The sequence below is a fragment of the Aptenodytes forsteri genome, unplaced genomic scaffold (assembly GCF_000699145.1).
Source record: "Aptenodytes forsteri isolate BGI_AS27 unplaced genomic scaffold, ASM69914v1 Scaffold4, whole genome shotgun sequence".
Lineage (NCBI taxonomy): Eukaryota > Metazoa > Chordata > Aves > Sphenisciformes > Spheniscidae > Aptenodytes > Aptenodytes forsteri.
This window is the reverse complement of record NW_008795442.1, coordinates 3,506,578-3,525,828: the sequence shown is the minus strand read 5'-3', so window position 1 is coordinate 3,525,828 and position 19,251 is coordinate 3,506,578. Positions and strand designations below refer to the sequence as shown.

The following is a 19,251-nucleotide window of genomic DNA, read 5'->3' as shown; positions in this document are numbered from 1 at the left end:
CCATCTAGATGAGAAATTATTTTGGTACCTCTTTTTTTCTGGTGCAGTAGCTCAGCTACAAATCAGTTTATTCACATAGCTGTAATGGAGATGCAAAAGCTGAGCATTTCACACACCAGGAGACAAGACTCAGAGAAAAGGCAAAAGAGGAGGTGAGGGCAGAAAAAGGAATTGCTTCAGCTAAAAAGAGGTCCAGCCATATAGGCATCATGATTTCAGATTTCACAGAAGTCGGAGAAGAAATGGACCTCCAGTTCTAGGAAATCCAGTCTTTGCTGTCACAGACAATTGCCTCAAATAATCCTGTTCATTAACTCAAGTTCCATTTTATATTATATTAGTATGCAATATAAAGAAAGGTATTGTAATGGATAAATTAGTCTGTGTTCAGCATTGGCTATTAAAACAACTACTTAGGTTTATTGAAAGAGCTAATTTCAGAAGTCAAGGATCTTTCTAAAATCATGTTTTAAATACTTTCTTATCTTGCCTGGGAGGAATTGCATCTGTGATCTGAGTAGGTATTCTCACCATTGCTGTATCTATTGCAATATCTTAGAAGAGACACTGATGCTAGATGGAGAATCATTGCAATAAGAGATTGAAATGGCTGACCATTGTCTGCTTGACTGATCATAACTGTAAGAAAGCATCTCTGAGGCAGAGTATCATGCGTGTGAAGCATTCAAGCTGTCGTCTGTTGTGCTGGGCAATTATCCTATTTAAAAGCTATTCTGTTAACAGTGTTACATTCACGCTATTCTCAGTGATACATTGTTTGTCAAGCAAGGCCTCAGATGCTTCCATAATAGTGTTTGCTCTGTTTACGTGCTGTTAAGCACCACTAGCTGCAGTCCATGGGCAGCTGCTCCAAAGTAACAGCTTGCTGCCACCAAAAGGGTGAATTCTCGTTCTTTCCTTCCTCATCCTTCCCCTTGTGCCTTTCACATAAGCAGCCCCCTCCCGTGCAGCAGCTTGTGTGAACCTTCTTTGAGCCGATTCCCCTTGCTAAGACAGCAAAAAACTCCTGCTTCCTCCCCACACACACATACACTGTAACGGTGTTGCTTTGGGCTGTGTTGCTGCAGTCCAGAGTTGGCGGTTTTTATCAGACCTCTCTTGCGGGGCAACTTCCCGAAGCATCGCTGTCACCAACATTTTGCTCAAGAGTGATAGTAATAAGGCTTCGGTGCGTTTATGAAACACAGAGACCAAAGTCTCCATGCAAGACAGTTGCATCCCTGCAAGTTTCTCTGTGTTTCTGTATGAAATGAGCGGAGCAGTTTATATGATGGCAGTCAGGTGGGCTTAAACTGATAATGATAAATGCAGCTTAGACTGCTGGAATCAGGTAAAAAGCACCACCATCCCTCTTTTGCAAAATGCTGTTTGCAAAAATGAGGGCTCTTTTCATATTCCCTGGGAGAAGTCTGTGAGGTTGAAAGGTTTTATTGCAAATATTCATTGCATGGAGCAGCTCTGCACACAGCTACTGGTTGATTCATTAATTTTCATAGGGAGGTCCCAGTTTCAATCCAGTAAAATGTGTATTGAATTGTTCTTGGAATCCATTTATCTCCTTACTGAATAACTTGCTGCTCAGATCCTGCCAGCTGCTAGCGACTGCCAGGTTATGAGAAGACTTGTCTGTCATGTGCTCTGCATGCTCATCCAGCGACTCTTCCCCACTCTCCTGCCTACCTACCGTAACGTCCTGTCATTCAAGTTGCAATCTGTGGCAAGGCACATGTGTAAAATATATTTTTCGAGGGAAAAAAAAGTCCACATTTTTTTAACCTCTCGTTGTAAATCTAGCTTCACAGGTACCCATGATACCATCGAGGCTGACCAGGAGGAAAATTTCTGGTCTCAGGCTCTGGAGGATTTAGAGACCTGTGGCCAGTCAGGAATTCTGAGGGAACTAGAGGTAGAACAATCTTAACCTTTGTTTCCGATTATAGAGAAATATAATGGTTTTGGTTTGGTTTACATTCATTTTATTTTCTCCTTTTTTTCTTTTAAGTTGCACTAATCACACCAATTCATTTAAAAGCTTTAACCCCTCTCCACAGGACAAGGCTGACAGGCGTCTGTGTTTGAGAAACATGACTCTCTTGGTACCTACCCTTTACCTTTATATTTTTGCTTGTGCAGCTGCCTCCCCCACCCCTAACCAGAGCTGTTTTCTTTTGTACAATGCAACCAAAATTCTATAAACATGTTCACCCCAGAGCTTTTGACTTGCAGCTTCTGCTGTGCATAACCCCTGATGCTGTCTGCACAGGCAGCAAATGGCGCAGAACTTAAGTGGGCATAACCTTCCTGCAGCAGTGCATCCCATTCTCTGACAGACGCTTTATGCAGCTTTTCTTAGCATGTTGTAGGTTGTCTTTCAAATTGAAACTTAATCTGATTAAGATGAACATAAAAGAAAATCAGCTTTTCAAAATGTTTACCTATAATCTTACCACTCTGCAAAAAAAGCTGCCAGCGTGAGAAATATTCGTTATACAGCAATTTCTTGCCTACGTAACAAATTTTCATATTTCATCCTGAAGTTAAGTGCAAATCTAACCGTGCTTCGTGTTAGATTGTGAAGTGGGTAGAGGGGGAAGGGAACAGAGACAGAGTAACTTTGAGTCTTTATTTTTCTAATCACCTTTTCTCTAAGTTGTCTAATCAGAACAATTAAGATTATACTGCCACTTAAAGCTGCGGAATGAAAGGTCCTAAAATATTTTCTTTTATGTTCTTTTAAATTCCTGGAGCTGCAAAACCGGCAGAATCTCATTTTCATTTTTATGTTATATAAAGTCCTTTAGCAGCCAGGAGGAATGTGAATGGCATAACTGGGTGAAAGTTTTTCAGTTCAGATTCATTTACTTCCTCAAATTTATGGCTTTTGTATTGCATGTATGGGTAGCAAAATGTGATTCTCATGTATTTGTTATTGCAAACCAGAGAAATGTAGGAGAAAATGTTATACTGGTTTAATTCCATAGTTAGATATGGTTCAGTACCACAGGCTTCTCTTGTAATTTTCAATATTCAGAGCACAATAAAAGGATATGGAAGTAGATAATTCCGAAATGGAAATAGATCATTCACGCTGACCAGAATTCAGTTACTTCAACACGTTGAATTTTCCTCAGCCTTTCACAAAAGTGAAATTCAGAACTGTAGATGCTGTATCATTTATAGCATCGCTTTGTTGCACAACCCACAGCTCTGAAAAGAAAGCAAGACTCATTCAGTATGACAGGATGCTGAGAATGGCGATGCCTCTATTTTATGCAGTGCCATTGCGTAGTCCAAGGACTCCTTACCGTTTTTCATTTCAAGGTCTTCAGTCAAAGAGCAAAGAAAAGTGTTGTTTGCCAAGTCCTCTGGATGCTTTTGCTCCATCAGGGACTAGTATCAGTCATTACGGAGCGCAAGAGAGACTGTTAAGGCTACAATGTATTATCTCGTAGTGAAAGTAGTGCCGGAGCTGGGAGAAAGAAGGGTGACAGACGTGCTCACCAGAGCTGGAAGCAAACGTTTATTTGCCAGTTTTCCCCTTATTTTTTCCCCCTTCATTTTTACTTCTCATTTTCAAGCAGGCTGCCTGCATCCTGTCCCAGTGAGAGTTCAGGTTATGGCCTTTTAATTTCCCTTTTTGCTTGTCCACCGGCTCCAGGGAAAATAAATAGGAAATTCAGCGTACCCTGTCCCAGCAGTGGCACCTCTGTACGGTGCCTCCGCCAAAGTGCATTTGCCTCCTGTTCCCCAGAGCAGAAAGTCTTTCACAAGGGAGGAGGCTGGTTGCAGTGCACTGGTGCTTTTCATGTCAGTCTGTTCCACCCAGTGGATGAGATGACTTCTGTCGTCTTCTTTCAAGATTTCACCCTCCGTGCATTCTTGCATCTAACGTAACAGGCTAGCTTTTACTGAGATTAAAAACAGCAGTGAGACAGGGGCTTGTATCTCTGAAGTACTGGTGCTAAGCTAAGGCAGTTACTCTTGCAATATGCGTGTTATGCAAAATTTCTTTCCAGGCAGTGAGCTTACCTGCACTGAGCTTTCCCCGGCCTGGGATGGTATCCGGGCACGCTCTCTGCCAGTGCTCACTCTAGAGCTGCCTACATATTCTGCTGACTCACATTTTTTTACCTTGCACACAGTGTCTGAATTGTAAATGCCTTCCTATAGTTCCGATTCCAACAAATGCAATTATGCCGCAACTTAAATATCATTTTATTTACACGTAAAATATTTTTAAAATAAGTGATTATACTACACACTCTTCAGTCTGCCAGGGGACTAGCTTACAAGCATAGCCGTCCTAGTGCTCAGTATTTTAGTTTGAAATGCCATCTGAAAACTTTTGCCCATAGGGTTTTGTTATCATCATCGTGTTTTGTTGTGGTCCTTTATTTTATAGTGACTTGCAAGCAGATTGAACATCTATCCTCTTGCCTTTTGCTGTGCCCTGAGTGATTGTGTTTTAACAAAGAATAGATACGTTTTTCCTACTGCTATGATTTAACCACTTACTTAACCCACATTCTGTGTTAAAAATTAACCTGTTCATTAATGCTCTAGGCCACAATTATGTCAGGAAGTACAATGAGTTTGAATCATGAAATCCCACAACCTCGTAGCCAGCTGGGAAGACAAGCCAGCTTCCAGGAAAGAAGTACTGTAAGGCCACACTACAGTCAAACTACTCGTAGCAACACGTTGCCATCAGATGTGGGAAGAAAGTCCATGGTTCTGAGAAAAATTAAGCAAGAAATGAAAGAAATCATGTCACCAACTCCTGTGGAGTTACACAAGGTCTGTAATTTTCTTCTGACAGCTTTGAAATAATATATTCAGCATAGGGAATCTAATTATATGGCAATACAGTAAGCACTTTTTATTTTGACTCCACAGATGTAATTTGGGGGCCATGCATATTAGTTCTTAACAAACACATTAATGATACATCCTTATGGGGGAAACAAACAAATATGCATCCTTGTCTACTATTTCATTTTACAATAAATCCTCAAAAGGGACTGCTCTTTTGCAAGGAGGATCCACTGGTAATTTGAACTGACAATACCAGTAACTCATCTCTGCAAAATGTGTTCATTAAGAAAGCAAAGTTTAATTTCTAGAAAATACATTTCTTTAGGAAATTACCCGGGAGGGTTTGGGGTTCCCATTGGTCCTTTTTCAAATTAACACTCATTTTGAATCAAATGCATGAGACTCAATGTAGATAATGTAGAATGTTATTTCAAATTAGCTATTGCTTCTCTTCTCTTTATAATTCCTTTGCTGTAAAAAGGATAACTAATCTTCAGTCTATGCAACTTTTCACTGCTCAAGACTGTTGAAATCACCCGGTGATATGAAGGTGGCTCTGCACCCCAAGGAAATACTGGATAAAGTCTCTTTAGACATGCAGAGCAAACACCCTACCAGCTTAAGTCTCATGTCCAGTGAGGCAGTAACAGCAACCAGTTTCCAAAACTTTGGGGGACGTTAGAATGCTGTTCTACTTGATGGGAATGAGCCACCCATCTCCTGCACCCATCATCCTCTTAACGGTCTGAGATCTTCCCAGAGAGGAGGCAGAAGCATGGAGAAATTTCGTTAAGACGTCACATGTTGTCATTCTCAAGAGAGTTGTTTTGGTTTCTAGTCCCTGCGGGTTTGACTGAGTTTAGTTTGTAGTTCATTCAGTTTAGTTCAGTGAGGTAAGGACTCACTCAGTATGGGCTAAATGAGTGTTTGTGGAAGGTAGTAGAGACTGGATTTATGTACGGAAAATGAATCCATTGCCAATGTAAACAATCAATAGGATGTGTTGTGATAGTTCTAAGCTATTCATATGTCCAGCTTGATGTGAAGTGATTAATGGAGTTAGTTACTGTGCTCAGTTTTCCTGAGTGGCGAGTAAATGAGAGATATAAAACAAAACTACGCCAATAGGCATTTCGTGGTACGCTCACATTCAGCAAAGGCACAGTTTTCTCCTATGGATTATAAAACCAGCCTTTCATGATTGATAAAATAAATCCTTTCCTGGAAAGGAGGAGTCAGATTTCTATTACTGAGTCAGTATTCTGTGATAGCTGCTAGCTCTTAGAGTCCTGGGCAGTAAAAAATACCCTGTCCTTGAGCTTTCCCTCTCTTCAGTTGTCTATTTTTTAAGATTGCTGTGACCTTCTGTTTTAGTGATTTCTAGTTTTTGTTCAGACAATATACCCACTTTTCCACTGTCTGCTGAAGTGATGCTGAGTTTGCTTATACTGCCTCTTCTGTCATCCAGAAAAGAGTCATTTCCTTTCTAAAAATCTAAAAGTTGAACCCGCACCAAGGATTTTCCAAATCCTTACAGTCGTTGAAGAAAAATAGAAACGAGTGACTGGATCTTACGGTCTGATTCACCAAAGTGGGCTTGTACCCCTATGGTCACCCATGCAGGTTAACCCAAGCATCATGGGCTGCTTTTGTATTCATGCCCATTACTTTCTCTCTCCTCCTTCATTTTTGTCTTAGACCTCTAGTTTAACACTAATAACCGGTTCGGTTGCTATTCTCATGGACAGCTTGTCCAATGAGAGTTTTCCAGAAGAGCTGCAAGTATCACAAGAGTGACTTCACTTCACTGTCAGAGAAATGCCTTGATTTAAGTATTTTTCATAACAGGTCTTTCTTACTGGCAAATGTGCTCTGCCCTCTGCAGGCAAATGTCCTAATCAGCTGGGCCACTGATGGGACAACCAGTGGAGTAAGAACAGTTTTGGAAAACTGTGATGGTATGAACAGTCTTTGAAATACAAGCTAAGACATAGCTTGCCTAAGACTCACCTCAGCAAGATGTTCAAGCATGTACTTGGCTGCATGCTGCTGAGCTTTCCCAGTTTCTTCAGCAGGACAGGTCAGGTGCCTATTTACTGCCTCAGTGCGATGAGTCTGCATGCCTGTTGAGTCAGGGCCTATGTGCCCTATAGATCAGAGCTCATACCTTAAGTTTGATTGCAGAAAATGCGCCAGCTAAGGTCGATGTTCCACTGGTTTTTCATAATCTGATTGCGAGAGAGCAAGAATATATGATTCTACCAAAGAAAAAGCCACACATAAAAATGAAATGCATCAATAGCCAGTCTGACTGTATAGGGTAAGAGAGAATAAGACTAGATAAAAACTGCTCAGGCTACAAACACAAGCAAGTAAGTCTAACAGAACAGCGTGGTGAGCAGATGACATGACTAGCTTGTCCTTCTCAGATATACACCTGTCAGAAAGGTAACACGGCCCTGAGGGTTGTTTTGCTGAATGCTGCAAACTTCGCAGCAAGTTAACCTGAATTCTTCACTGCTCTTTCTTACTTCACTGCATTACATTCACCAAATGTGTACTTGAACTGTCTTTGTCCTGAGGAAGCTACGATTGAGATGTGTCGTACAAATCTCTTCAAACATTTGTTCTAGATGGTTTAATAAGTAACATTTAATTTAACTGGATAGCATATTGCTATATCAGTACCCAGATTTAATTAATGCCTTTAATTGATTTTATCTACCTAGGTAAGCACATAGATTAATATTTTTCTAAAAATCATAGCGGACCATTTTTTAAAAGTTCCACAGAGCACGCATTCCTCTGAGAGCAAAAATATGCACTAGACATCAGATAATTTTTCAATATTATTATTGCAAGTAGTCATTAACCTAAAATTACAGTCGGTTAAAATACCTCAATAGCTGATCTGTGCAAGATGTATGAATTTAAATTAAGCTTTTTCCCATAGATTTGAGAGGGAGGAGAGGCATGGAAACAGACTCAAAACTTGTAAGCCTCTGTCTAGAATTTGTAACTATTTAATTGCTTATGAAATATGAATTAAATTTCCATTTCAGCTTTCTTTTTCCCTTAGGCTCCTGATGTAAATTTAAAAGTCTAACAAATTGCCCATAATGGAGATTTTGCTATTGAGATCAAACCTTCCAACAGTTGTGATCAGAAGTACAGATAAAACAGCGTGATTTAGGTGTTGCATGAATTGCCTGCAACCACATACCCTTCAGACAGGGCTGCGCTACTGGCAAGTGAAGATGAGAAACCTATGTGGTAAGGCTTTGCCCATACCCGTTATTAAATAAAAATCTGGGTATTTCAGATAGCAGGGTTTTTACTCTGAGATTCCCTTTTAAGAATATATGCTGCCCTAAAAAGAAGTAGCCCTGAAATTACAACCTATGATACAAAAGAAATTTCTCTGTGGGTGACTTGCACCTAAAAAATGTGACAGCTGTCAAACATGCAACAAAGTCAAATCGCAACCTCATCCCTCAAGTGAGTGAGTCTGAGTTTCTTTAATTTCCAAGCTCCTGTTAAATAAACCAAAAGTCGAGAGAAGATAGCCATAAGGAAAACAGGTTTTTAAAATCTTTTATGATCTGTAGATCTGAGGAACCGGACAAATGAGAAAATATTTCTATACATAAAAGTTCTGACTGCAGGGTAGTGATCCAGAGTGCTCAGTCCGTATAAATCAGGAAAAGTCCAACCCGAACAACTAGGGGGGCAATAAAAGACTTTGGATGATCATTCTCAAGTTCTGCTTCCCTCCGTGCCCCACTATTGCAGTACTTCCCACTGTCCTGCAAATGCAGTTTCTCACCTCCACAGCAAAACTCCACTTTCATGTCCCTTGTCATTTACAATGCTCCATTTTTTGACTCACAAGCTGGGCATGAAGTAGCGTGTGGATTCCCCAGGCATTATTATAGACAAGACACAAGATAAGGTGAGCTAATGTGGAATGGCACTTCCTTAGATCTGTAGAACAGAATTTGCATGTATTTTGTTTGCTAATAGACCACTCACTAAAAATAGGAAGAAAGCAACACTGTCCTAGACCGTACAAATGGGACCACCATCTGTAGTACGTGCAGAATTATTCTCCACTCTAGCTTGGCTTTGATAAGGTCTTGACTGTAATAGAGTGTCCAGTTCGGGGTCTGAAAATTAAAGAAGGATGTTAACCTGCTGAACAGAGTCCAGAGAAAACACAATCCTTGTTTCACATCGCTGCAGAGAAGGAGAGAATAAAGTGATCTTGTTCTCCGTGGATAGCAGCAGGCTTAACTCTCAGCAAGGGCGATTTAGTTTAGACCTAAGGAAAACATCTGAAGCACTGGAAGGGATTACTTTAATAGACTGTGGAGTCTCCCGTCACTGGAGATTTTTAAAAGCAGGACAGATAAATGTCTCTCAGAAATGGGTTAGATGCAGTTGATCATGCCTTAGGGCAAGAATACAGTCTAGCTGACTCCAGAGAGTCCCCCGTTTCATATGTTTTTGTAGTTCATCTGAGGTTGGATCCAGCTCCACTTAACTCCAGTGCCTGAAGGAAGAGGAAGGGGAAAAGAAAAAGTGGAAAGGGAAAGTTCCTTTTAAAAATTGTGCCATCTGTGCTAGAACAGTGCATAGTATTTTAAGTAAGTCTTCTCCTCTTAGGCACTGTATCATATTTTTACGTTTACTTTTCAAGGCTTCTTTAAGAAGCGGTTAACATGAAGAACTCCTATCGTTTGTGACAGCATGGAAGAAAGTTATCATCTCATTTGAGGAGAATTTGTGTCTTGGTCCAGTGCTAATTATTTTTCATTCTTGCCAGGAAATGCACACAAATCTGGCAATAAAACATATCTCCCTCCTTTATTTATTTTTTAGTCTTACAGAATGATAGTCTTACAGCACTTTCAGAGCAGCTTCAAACATACTTCAGATCAAAGCCATGTTAGACATGCTATGATACCACAAACAAAAGCCTCTGTTGATAACAAATTATTACAAGTTTCCCGGAGTCCTGCTGGTACAGCAGCTGTCGATACAAATTAAAATCATTCTATGATGAATTATTTTGAATTTGCAGATAGGTTTTTCAGCAGCTGAAATGCCCATTGACTCCTAAAATTCACACTGAGCTGGAGGAAGTATGACAGGTTCAGCAAGAAGTTACTTTGGGGGAAGATGGGAGAAAAGAAGGCAAAGACCTTAAACACAGCAGGCACTGGGAAGTTTAAAATGACAGCTCATACCCAAAAAAGTCACTGGAAGGGAGAAAGCCTTCAGCTTAGTTAATAGGACTTCAGGTATGGCTTTCTGCTGTGCTGTGCTGTACAGAGAGAGAAAAACAAGGGAAGAGGAGGAACTGGTGTAAAGTAAGGGATGAATACTGTGTGTGGGTATGTGGGCTTACCACAGCGTGAGACAGATATTTTCACAGCAGCCCAGCGATGCATCCTCCACGTCTGCAGATGAAACGGTGCTAATGCTGCAGCAGCTGGCGTTGTATCTATCTTCTCTCAGCTGTTGCCCAGGATATCTCCCAAACCTGCCAGCGAGTCTGTTTTCATTCTGGTTAAAGCGCTGTTGATACACTACTAAAGCCAAGTAAATTCAAGAAAACTGCAGAGTGGGAAAAAAACCCACACCCAACCATCTGTGCTCTTTGTTGATCTGACCAAATCCTTCACTCCTGTTTTGAGACAACCTAGTCTGTTCGTGCTTACCTTTTCACAATGGCAGTTAAGGCAGGAGGATCTCAGCAGCTTTCTGAAGGCAGCACCAGCCAGCGCTGTGCCCCAGCACTGCTGTGCCTTGGCGTTCTTCTATGAAATACTGACCGAGTCCTCAGCAGCCCGATCTGAATTCGGTCTTGGCCCTGCCTTGAGCAGGAGATTGAACTAGAGACTTCCCAAAGTCCCCTACAGCTTGAATGAGTCCGTGATTCAGAAACACCAGAAAGGAATTCAGCGGCTGGCACGCACGAGGATGCAGCACATGGAGCGTTACTGACACCCAGCCATTATAAAATTACAGAGCACTCTTAATGTTGTGGTTTTATCAGCCAAGGTACGTTTTGAATCAGTATTTTGAACCCAAAGTGAAAAAATCTATAGCAGTAAAAGCCCAATTTTGACTGTGTGACTGTATCTGCACCCAGATTTTGTGCCAGCATCAGTGTGTCAGTCAGATGTCACACCATTGACTCACACAATTTACTTGCACAGGTCTGCACTCCTGATGTGAGAGAGAAGCAAGGAAAAAAAACCAAACCTTCAGAAATTAAAAAAACCTAAACAATACCACATACCTACAAAAAAGTCTGAATCCTTTTCTATCAAATAACTGAATTCACAAAACTACCTACGAGGACTTGTTCCCTGAACACCTGAAAAACCTTCTCCTAACAGTTTTACTAACTTCTATTTCCTGCTTTTGAATGACCATCTCTTGGCTATGTGACTGCAAGAACACTGCCCGAAAGCTCCTTCTGGAGTCTTATTCATATTCTCGTAAAAGATGATTGCATTATAACTCTCATACTGAGCACTTTTTTGAGATTAGACCTTACAGGGTGGACCGTTGCCTGGCCATAAACCAAGCTGGCTAGGGCTTACGGTGCTGGTGGCGTTTATGCCCTATGGAAGTTCTGGAAGACACAACACCGATGATTGTTTGGTTGAGGCCAGGTCTTCATCCCTGAATCAAAACTAAACTTAATTGGATGACCAATTGGATGCTTGTACTCAGATCCTGACAACTAGAGAACAGGGTGGAAAAAAAACTAAGACTCAAAAAAATGACACCACCAAAGGTGGGATAAAACCCACAAATTTCCAGCTGACAAGCAGAAGTGAAAAGGGCTGCTTATTACTGAAGAATGAGGAGGCTTCTGAGAATAGTAATATACTGTCAAAATGGGGACGACTCTCATATCATATTGTAAGTACCCAATAGTAGGTAAGTAAGTGAGCTCTCTAATGTGGGGGGGGAAAAAAACTCAACCAAAACCCCAAACACGCTAGGAAGAAAGCCTGCCTAGTGCTTGTAGAAATGTGGACAAACTTTTTTGTTCGTTTGTTTCCTTCTCATCATGTCAAATCACCTCCACAGGTAACTTTGTACAAGGACTCTGATGGAGAAGACTTTGGGTTCAGTGTCTCAGACGGTTTATTGGAAAAAGGAGTGTATGTTAAAAATATTCGACCAGCTGGCCCTGGCGATCTGGGAGGTTTAAAACCATACGACAGACTTCTACAGGTAATGTTTCTGGCACCACACAGGTTTAGCACGAAGGGACATGACATGCAGATCACTTTGTAAAAAGATTCGTGACCACACTGCAGGGTGTTTGGGTATCTGTGTACACAGACCCGACTGCAGCACTGCGTAAAGTGTGTACATCACTTGTTTGGGACAACTTATTATCTACATTGCTTATTATATTTTAAGTTTGAGCAGTACTGTTCTATTTCTGCTGGGAAAAGATACGTGTAGGGGGACGGGAAGAAGGACAAATGACTGTAATTGCTCTGCACCACAGGCCATGTAAATCACCGAGACCCTCAGTAAGAAAAGGCAGCACTTCGTGGTGACTTGGGCTTTTATGCAGTGGCACTAAGGCTAGATTGTTCTGTAAAATCATATTTAAAGAAACAAACTCTTTCAGAATGTTAGGTATTTCAGAACTCCAAAGGAGACATACAAATGCTCACTGGAAAGCTGCAATTTCCTAAGACCTTTCCAGACAGATTTGTAATTTTTGCTGTTCTTGATGTAGACTTGAGGATTGTTTCTGTGCTTAATCCAGGTTGTTGATTGACATAGTTGTAATAATGTAATTCTCACTGAGCGCCACACTTCCCACAGTGCCACGTTGGATCGTGATGGAAAAACTAACTTTTGTTGTCAACTAGCCCAATAAAATACTTTATATATTAATTAAAACCAGAGAAGACCTGAACTGAATTGAAATCTGAGATGTGATCTATTGCATTTAAATTAATGAACACCATGAAAGACAGAGTAACTATGTGCTGTTAAATGTCATTTATGGAATGGGCATTGTGACAGCTGCCAACAGCTATCACCAGTGCAAATACGCTCACTTTAGCTACGCTCTGTTAAAGGGTGAGTAGAAAACTTAACTAGTGTCTTCAGACCAGACGCCGTGGTTAAATAGCCATGTACTGAGCGATTCTCTACCTGGAATATGTAAATCAGGTTCCATCGTCTCAAGGATAACTCTGTTTCTCTTGTGATCTCGTTTCGTTTTCCTAAAATGGTAACGAAAATCAATCTTCTAATCATTCAGGTAAACCACGTTCGCACCAGAGACTTTGACTGCTGTCTAGTTGTGCCCCTCATCGCAGAATCTGGCAATAAGCTGGAGCTGGTTATTAGCAGAAACCCACTGGCATCTCAGAAAGGAAGCTCAGAACAACCGCCTTCAGCAAGTGGGGAGTGGAGTGATCAGACCAATGCCTTCCTTCAACAGAGCGGACACGCTAGTGTTAATACAGAGACACGGGATCCTACAAATACATTATAGCAGAAAGTCATTTTAGTGGGACATTCGGTAACGAAAGACAATTATGGTGCTAAATCCCTTTAAGTTTTTTCTGAGATTGAGGCTCAGATGCTACATAGCACTACAAAGCACAGGAGGTCAGTCTGTCTGTCTCAAGGCTTATATTAATTCATGGTTACTTTTGAACAAGTTTAATTCTTCATTAAGTCAGGTCATTCCACTCTAACCCATCTAGCGTTAGCAACAGTATGAAAAATCCTAAGGGCCTTTTTTCCCCCCCAAATAAGAAACTGGGGAGGTGTTTTAAACATCATTTACATGTTCCTCTCCCTTCAGCAGCAGCTGGTGTTTGAGGGAAAAGCACGGCGTTAACCTCTGCTAATGGTGGTGTCCAGGTTACATGGGTTTTAAGAACATTTTATCAGAAAGGTGCTGTCTGACGGACAAGGAAGAGTGGTATGCTGCACCGGGTTTTCTTGTTAAATGGCTAGATCTGTGATTTTGGGGACCTTTATGCTGCTGGCAAGAAGGGTGCACTCTTCAGCCGAAGCACGGTTTAGATGTTTTAACAGAACGCTTGTAGGAAGCTGCAGCATGCAGTGAACGTTACTCCCCCACTTTGGTAAATTTTGTTAGAACGTGTGTTACTCCCTATGCAATGAAATACTCAACGGTATGTCTTGCAACCTGTGGGGATTTTTAAGCAGAGACTTTTTTAGTGGGATGAAACCTCTGAAAGAGGATTGCTGACGAGTAAAACCGTAATGAGTTCAGACAAGTTAGGAAGGTTTTAAAAGAAAATGGCTTTTTTTAAACTATGTCAGTGGAAGATTGATACAAAAGCTCTTTAATGATCCATAAACCTGTAAACTTGTACTGGCACACGTGAGCTTTTTAAGTCAAACAATTTCTTGAAGGGACAAAAGTCCCATTTGATACGCTTTGTTTTCAGCCGCCTTTATGAGAAACATTACCCCCTGCAACACGTTTTTAGAATTTAAAATTGTAAATATGTTTTACGAACACATCACACAAATTCTCCCCTCTCCCCCCAAGCAATAAAATACTGCCAGTTGCTTTATATGCTCACCAGCAGCTGCTTTGGTTTATTCCGGTATTCAAGTTGTTATTGGTAATTCTTGTTATTGGTGAATATAAAGATACTGGATTTGTACATTTGTAGAGTCTCCATATCTAAGCAATCACCTTACAGAGTTGTTTCTGGTCAGTTTAAACTGTTTAACTGTATCCCTGTTGCTGTTTCCAATACATGAACAAGCTCACCTGCCCTGCACACACGAGTAGCTCTGATTTCTATTTCAGCAGTTTCAGAAAAGGTCAGAATGACATTCAATGCTGAATCATGTTAAAAAAAAAAAAAAAAAAAGGTCATGAGTCACTTAAATATGTATTTTTATTTGTAACAAATAAGTATTAAGCTGTAAAGTATTTTTGTACAAATTTAATACTTTAATAGCATGATATTTATCGTCTATGTTATGTTTTTTGAAATTCAAACTGTTGCAAATATTTGTATGGAAAAACTGTATAAATTGAAATAAACAGTGATTTAAAGACATTAAAAATAAGGTAGCATTTTTCTACTTTGTATTTTTTTCCACATTTTGTTACCACAGGTTTAGCAAAAAATACCATGTTTATATTTGTGGTACACTTCTTCCTGCTGTATGTGTAAAAAAAAAAGAGATTTGTTACAAGTAAGCAAGCTGTGCAAATTTTGTCAGTACAATTTGTCTGAGGGTTGATTAAACATTGTCCCCTTTGTAAACTACTTTTTGACTCAAGAGCGAACTGCAGTTTTGGCACATCAGTAACAGCTTCTCATCAATTCTGTAGCATTAGGAGACGGATGAATCTTGGTATGGACGGCTACAGTCTTTAAACCTAGAAATCCCCCTGTGTTTTTTAAGGGAACGTCTGGGCGCTCTAAGACCCGTAAGTTCATTCTTCACCAGAACAAAAGAATGGTATGATTTTTGATGACTGACACACCAAGGAATCTCCTACTAAAAACAGATCACTGAAAACAGACGAGGCTCGCTTTAAGACAAGCTGTTCTTCATAGAACATGCAAATACAGGAAAGCCTTTGAAAATCATCTGCGTGCCCAGCTTCTCTGTTCCAAAAATCTTGAATGAACCAGGTGCAAGCAAGGTTCATAACGAGGACAGTTAATTGTTTGTTAGCTTTTGAAAAGCTTCCTAGGAATGGCTTGTCCCAAAGTTAGATTCTTAAGTCTGGAAGACTCAAGTGGGGAATCTTGTACTTTTTTCTGTCAAAACAAAACAAAAATGTTACCAGAGTTTGAACGAGGACTAAAATACAGTAACATATTCAAAAAAAGCTCTTTCCCCAGGACAGAGCTCAGAAATTAGACAGAATAAAAAAAGCATCTGTTAAGCATGTTTGACTGTATAAAAATCAACTATTAAATTTTATATACATCTTTCACGGCAGGTCAGCTCCTAAAAACTGACTTCTGTACACGAAGAATAACCTAATACAGGCTAAGCTAACCAACGGATCACTCCAGTGAGTAACAAGATACGTAAGTTTACTGCTATTGACATAATAACTTATTTTTCCCTATTAGTCGTATATTACTCTGGGAAAACATCTGCCAAACTTGACTGCTTCACCAATTACTGGTCATCTTGAAAATGATTAAACAAGTAATAATAAAACAACTGTAACGGTATCCAGGTGACTTGCGGCAGTGAAAGAGAGTGCAAAAGTTTGTTTTAAACTTCCTCAGTAGGGAGGTACTTACAGAGGGTACTTCCATGGCATCCTCAGAATCCTCTGGTTGTCTTTTACATGGACTTTGCTGCAAATTGCCCGTCTGCTCTTCTCTGTTGAGAACTGCTGACCCTTCCTGTTTAATCGAGTCAGACGGAGGTTCAGATGGGCCAGGAGCACCTCCAGTTACAGAAACAGACCGAGTCTCAAGCTCTTGACTTTGCCAGCTCTTCGTCAGGGGAGAGGAAGCTTGTTTGGGACAGTTACTTGTTTCTGCGATTGCCTCTCTCAAAAATCTCTGTAAGCGAGTTTTTCTGGGCATGTTCTTGTTAGTGACTGCTCTCCTGAGGTGCGGCTCTTCAGCTATAATATAGACACGGCAGCGTCCTCTGGTCACGGCTGTGTACACGTGCTGCCAGTGCTGACGGCCAGGATTGCCAACCACGTAGACAACAGTTTTTTCCTCAGAACCCTGAAACACGTTTAAGAATGCCTTTTCAAGGTAAGATCTCCAGTAAGTAGTTTTTAAAAAAAAAAAAAAACAAAACCAACAAACTTACAAGAACAAGGAAGTTGGAGACAACTGGGGACACTCTCAAGGATATTTTCTATCCTGCATTCAAGGAATTTTAGTTTCAAGAGAGCTTCTGGCTCTTTCACGTGAAAATACAGCGCATTAGCAAGATAAAGCCATGAGAAAGTTTTGTCAGCTCATAGCTTCTTTATTTTTACCTGAAATGTGTGAATAGTTCTGGCCCACGCATGTTTTATATGACATAGCTTCTTCAGTGCCTTATACTTCACCGTGAACGTGGAGCCGTACGTGCTGCTGATGGTCAATAAGCGCTGCTTATCAATTTCTACATCCTAAAGAAACAGCACAAGAACACTCAGCAGTAAGCTTGTATCAGCAGTTCGATCAGTGTCTACACATCTGTGCCTGTCCGTATTCTAGCTTTCCCTGAAATTACAACAGCTGCAATGTCAACCGACTGAAGACGCTGAACCCAAAACATTGCTATCTTTCACTGACCACCTTCAAGGAAAATAGTTTCACTGTACAGGGCCTACCCTAACTCCTTCTGTTTAATAAGAAAAATGCTGAGAAAGGCAGTTTTAACCCCCAGAAAACTCAGATTATCTGAGGGTACAGTGAAATATACCAATGAGGCCGTGTAACAATTTGTTGCCAGGAACGGAGAAGAGCCTGCTCTCTCCCACCAACCCTGTATGGTCCCCCTTTCCCATGCACAAATATCGATACTTTCACCAGACTCTCCGCCGAGTCAACTTGACTCACTGAGCCCAGCAGAATAACAGAGTTGTTTGTTGCTGTATTTTTTGGTCAGCTTAGTCTTCTGCCAGGGAGAGCTCAAGCTGTAACATTAGCTTTATTCTTTACTTAAGACGATGTTTCTACCTATATCCAAAACACTACCCATTTCAATTACAATACGTTTGAGTATTTACAGAATGTATTTACACCAGACACGAGCAGACCAACTGAAACACATTTTACAAAAATGCCCAGAGATTTCCTTTTAATTCTCTATTTTGAGTCTGCCTCTTCCTTGCCTTTCACACGATAGTTTAGCAGAAGAACTAAGTATATATTATGGACTAAAATTATAAAGTGTGAATTGTTTTGTTCCGGGGATTCAACAAGGACTGAATCAGTTACCACTGGGGTTTTTTGTGCAAATTCTTGCAGCAAGGACTTACCTGTGTTATGAAAAATGTATCTCCATTGCATAGTCGTTTGTTCTCCTCAGCAGTCTCTGTAGTGAGGGTGGTTTCTCCGCTTTTGCATTCATGGCGATGAGGGTCCTCTCCAAAACCACGGTCTGGCAAGAGATCCTTGAGATATATATTCCGCATGCAGGAAATCTTGTCATTAATTTGAAATAGAAGTTGGTTTTTATGGTCCCTAGGTCAAAGAAAGAAAGAGGGAGAAATGTATTTACCATCTCTCAGTATTTCTTCTCTTTCCCCTCTCTATACTTGGGCCAGATTAAAAACCTTGATAATGTTCAAAACAGTTAAGACAACCCACATTTAAAAGATGTTTCTTGAACTTTTGTAAAACCTTTTGGTAAAACACAGTAATATGGAGTAGCACCAAAATCCTGCTTCCAAAAATATTTCAGAATCTATTTAGAAATCATACAGTGGCAAAAAAGAATTAACCTTGAAGGGTTTTTTCAAGTTGCTTTTATGTCAATTTTAAATATTCAACAGTAACTCAAAATATTGGAATTCATACAATGACAATTTAAATGAAAGGCAAACAGTTTATGTTATCTCTGTTCACAGTCCAGGTTGAGGTTAAAGAACCCATCCAAGAAAGTTCATTATATAAATGATTTCTAACATAAATAATCAGATCTAGATGAAACATTGGAAGTTTTACAATCTTATTTTAGGTTGTTGGCCTGGCTGTAACACTTTTAAAAACAAAGTGAGATTGTTCACAGGAAAAATTGCAAGACACTGGCTTACCTGGTTACATGATTTGAATAGTGTTGGCAACAAAGTTCATTTATTAGATCACAATCTTGCCTAAATCATACAAAACAAGAACATGAACAGAATCGTGATGTACAAAACATACAATTACATGCAATGTCACATCAGCATTAATTTCTAAATAATGGAAAAAGCCCATTTTAGCTATGATGATCTTCCACCAACAATTAAAAACAATCGCCGATTCAGAGTTTAGAAGATAGAGCAGTAAAGGAACTGGTTTTGTCTAAATATCATGGAAAGTGAGGCAAGGATGTTTGCGACGCATACCTAGATTAGCTAGATCTGTTTTTAAGATAAGAAAACTAAAGAAAAACTAAAGCCTGGATATATTATTTTCTGTCTGTGAATGTATTAAAAATAGTCAGAAGATTTATTTGCTTTTTAAAGACCTAGAATTTTAACTTTTAAATGCAGATTAAGTACCTATAAATATATTCTAGAAGAATCTCATATGGAAATCACTAATAACAGCATTGTACCTGAATGCAGACTGGAGAAACAAAATTGATTTCAGAGGTACTCGGCATTCACAACAAACAGGTTGTCGTGGTTTAACCTCAGTCGGCAACTGAGCACCACACAGCTGCTTGCTCACTCCC

General features: G+C 40.1%; 2 protein-coding genes across 2 annotated transcripts in view; one reads left to right on the top strand and one right to left on the bottom strand.

Moving 5' to 3' along the window:
- GRIP1 (glutamate receptor interacting protein 1) overlaps positions 1-14,255 on the top strand; it is a gene marked incomplete at its 5' end in the record, with an annotated part of 115,283 nt that extends 101,028 nt beyond the window's left edge. The window contains 5 exons of the mRNA XM_019472541.1: positions 1,816-1,927; positions 2,073-2,117; positions 4,585-4,818; positions 11,947-12,093; positions 13,148-14,255. Coding sequence (XP_019328086.1) covers positions 1,816-1,927; positions 2,073-2,117; positions 4,585-4,818; positions 11,947-12,093; positions 13,148-13,384 — 775 coding nt within the window. The remainder of the gene's footprint in view (positions 1-1,815; positions 1,928-2,072; positions 2,118-4,584; positions 4,819-11,946; positions 12,094-13,147) is intronic.
- Positions 14,256-14,803: 548 nt separating this feature from the next.
- HELB (DNA helicase B) overlaps positions 14,804-19,251 on the bottom strand; it is a 46,289-nt gene continuing 41,841 nt past the window's right edge. Inside the window, exons 9-13 of the mRNA XM_019472540.1 lie at positions 18,623-18,682; positions 17,846-18,050; positions 16,856-16,990; positions 16,155-16,595; positions 14,804-15,656 (exon numbers count right to left, since the gene is read on the bottom strand). Coding sequence (XP_019328085.1) covers positions 15,567-15,656; positions 16,155-16,595; positions 16,856-16,990; positions 17,846-18,050; positions 18,623-18,682 — 931 coding nt within the window. The 3' untranslated portion in view covers positions 14,804-15,566. The remainder of the gene's footprint in view (positions 15,657-16,154; positions 16,596-16,855; positions 16,991-17,845; positions 18,051-18,622; positions 18,683-19,251) is intronic.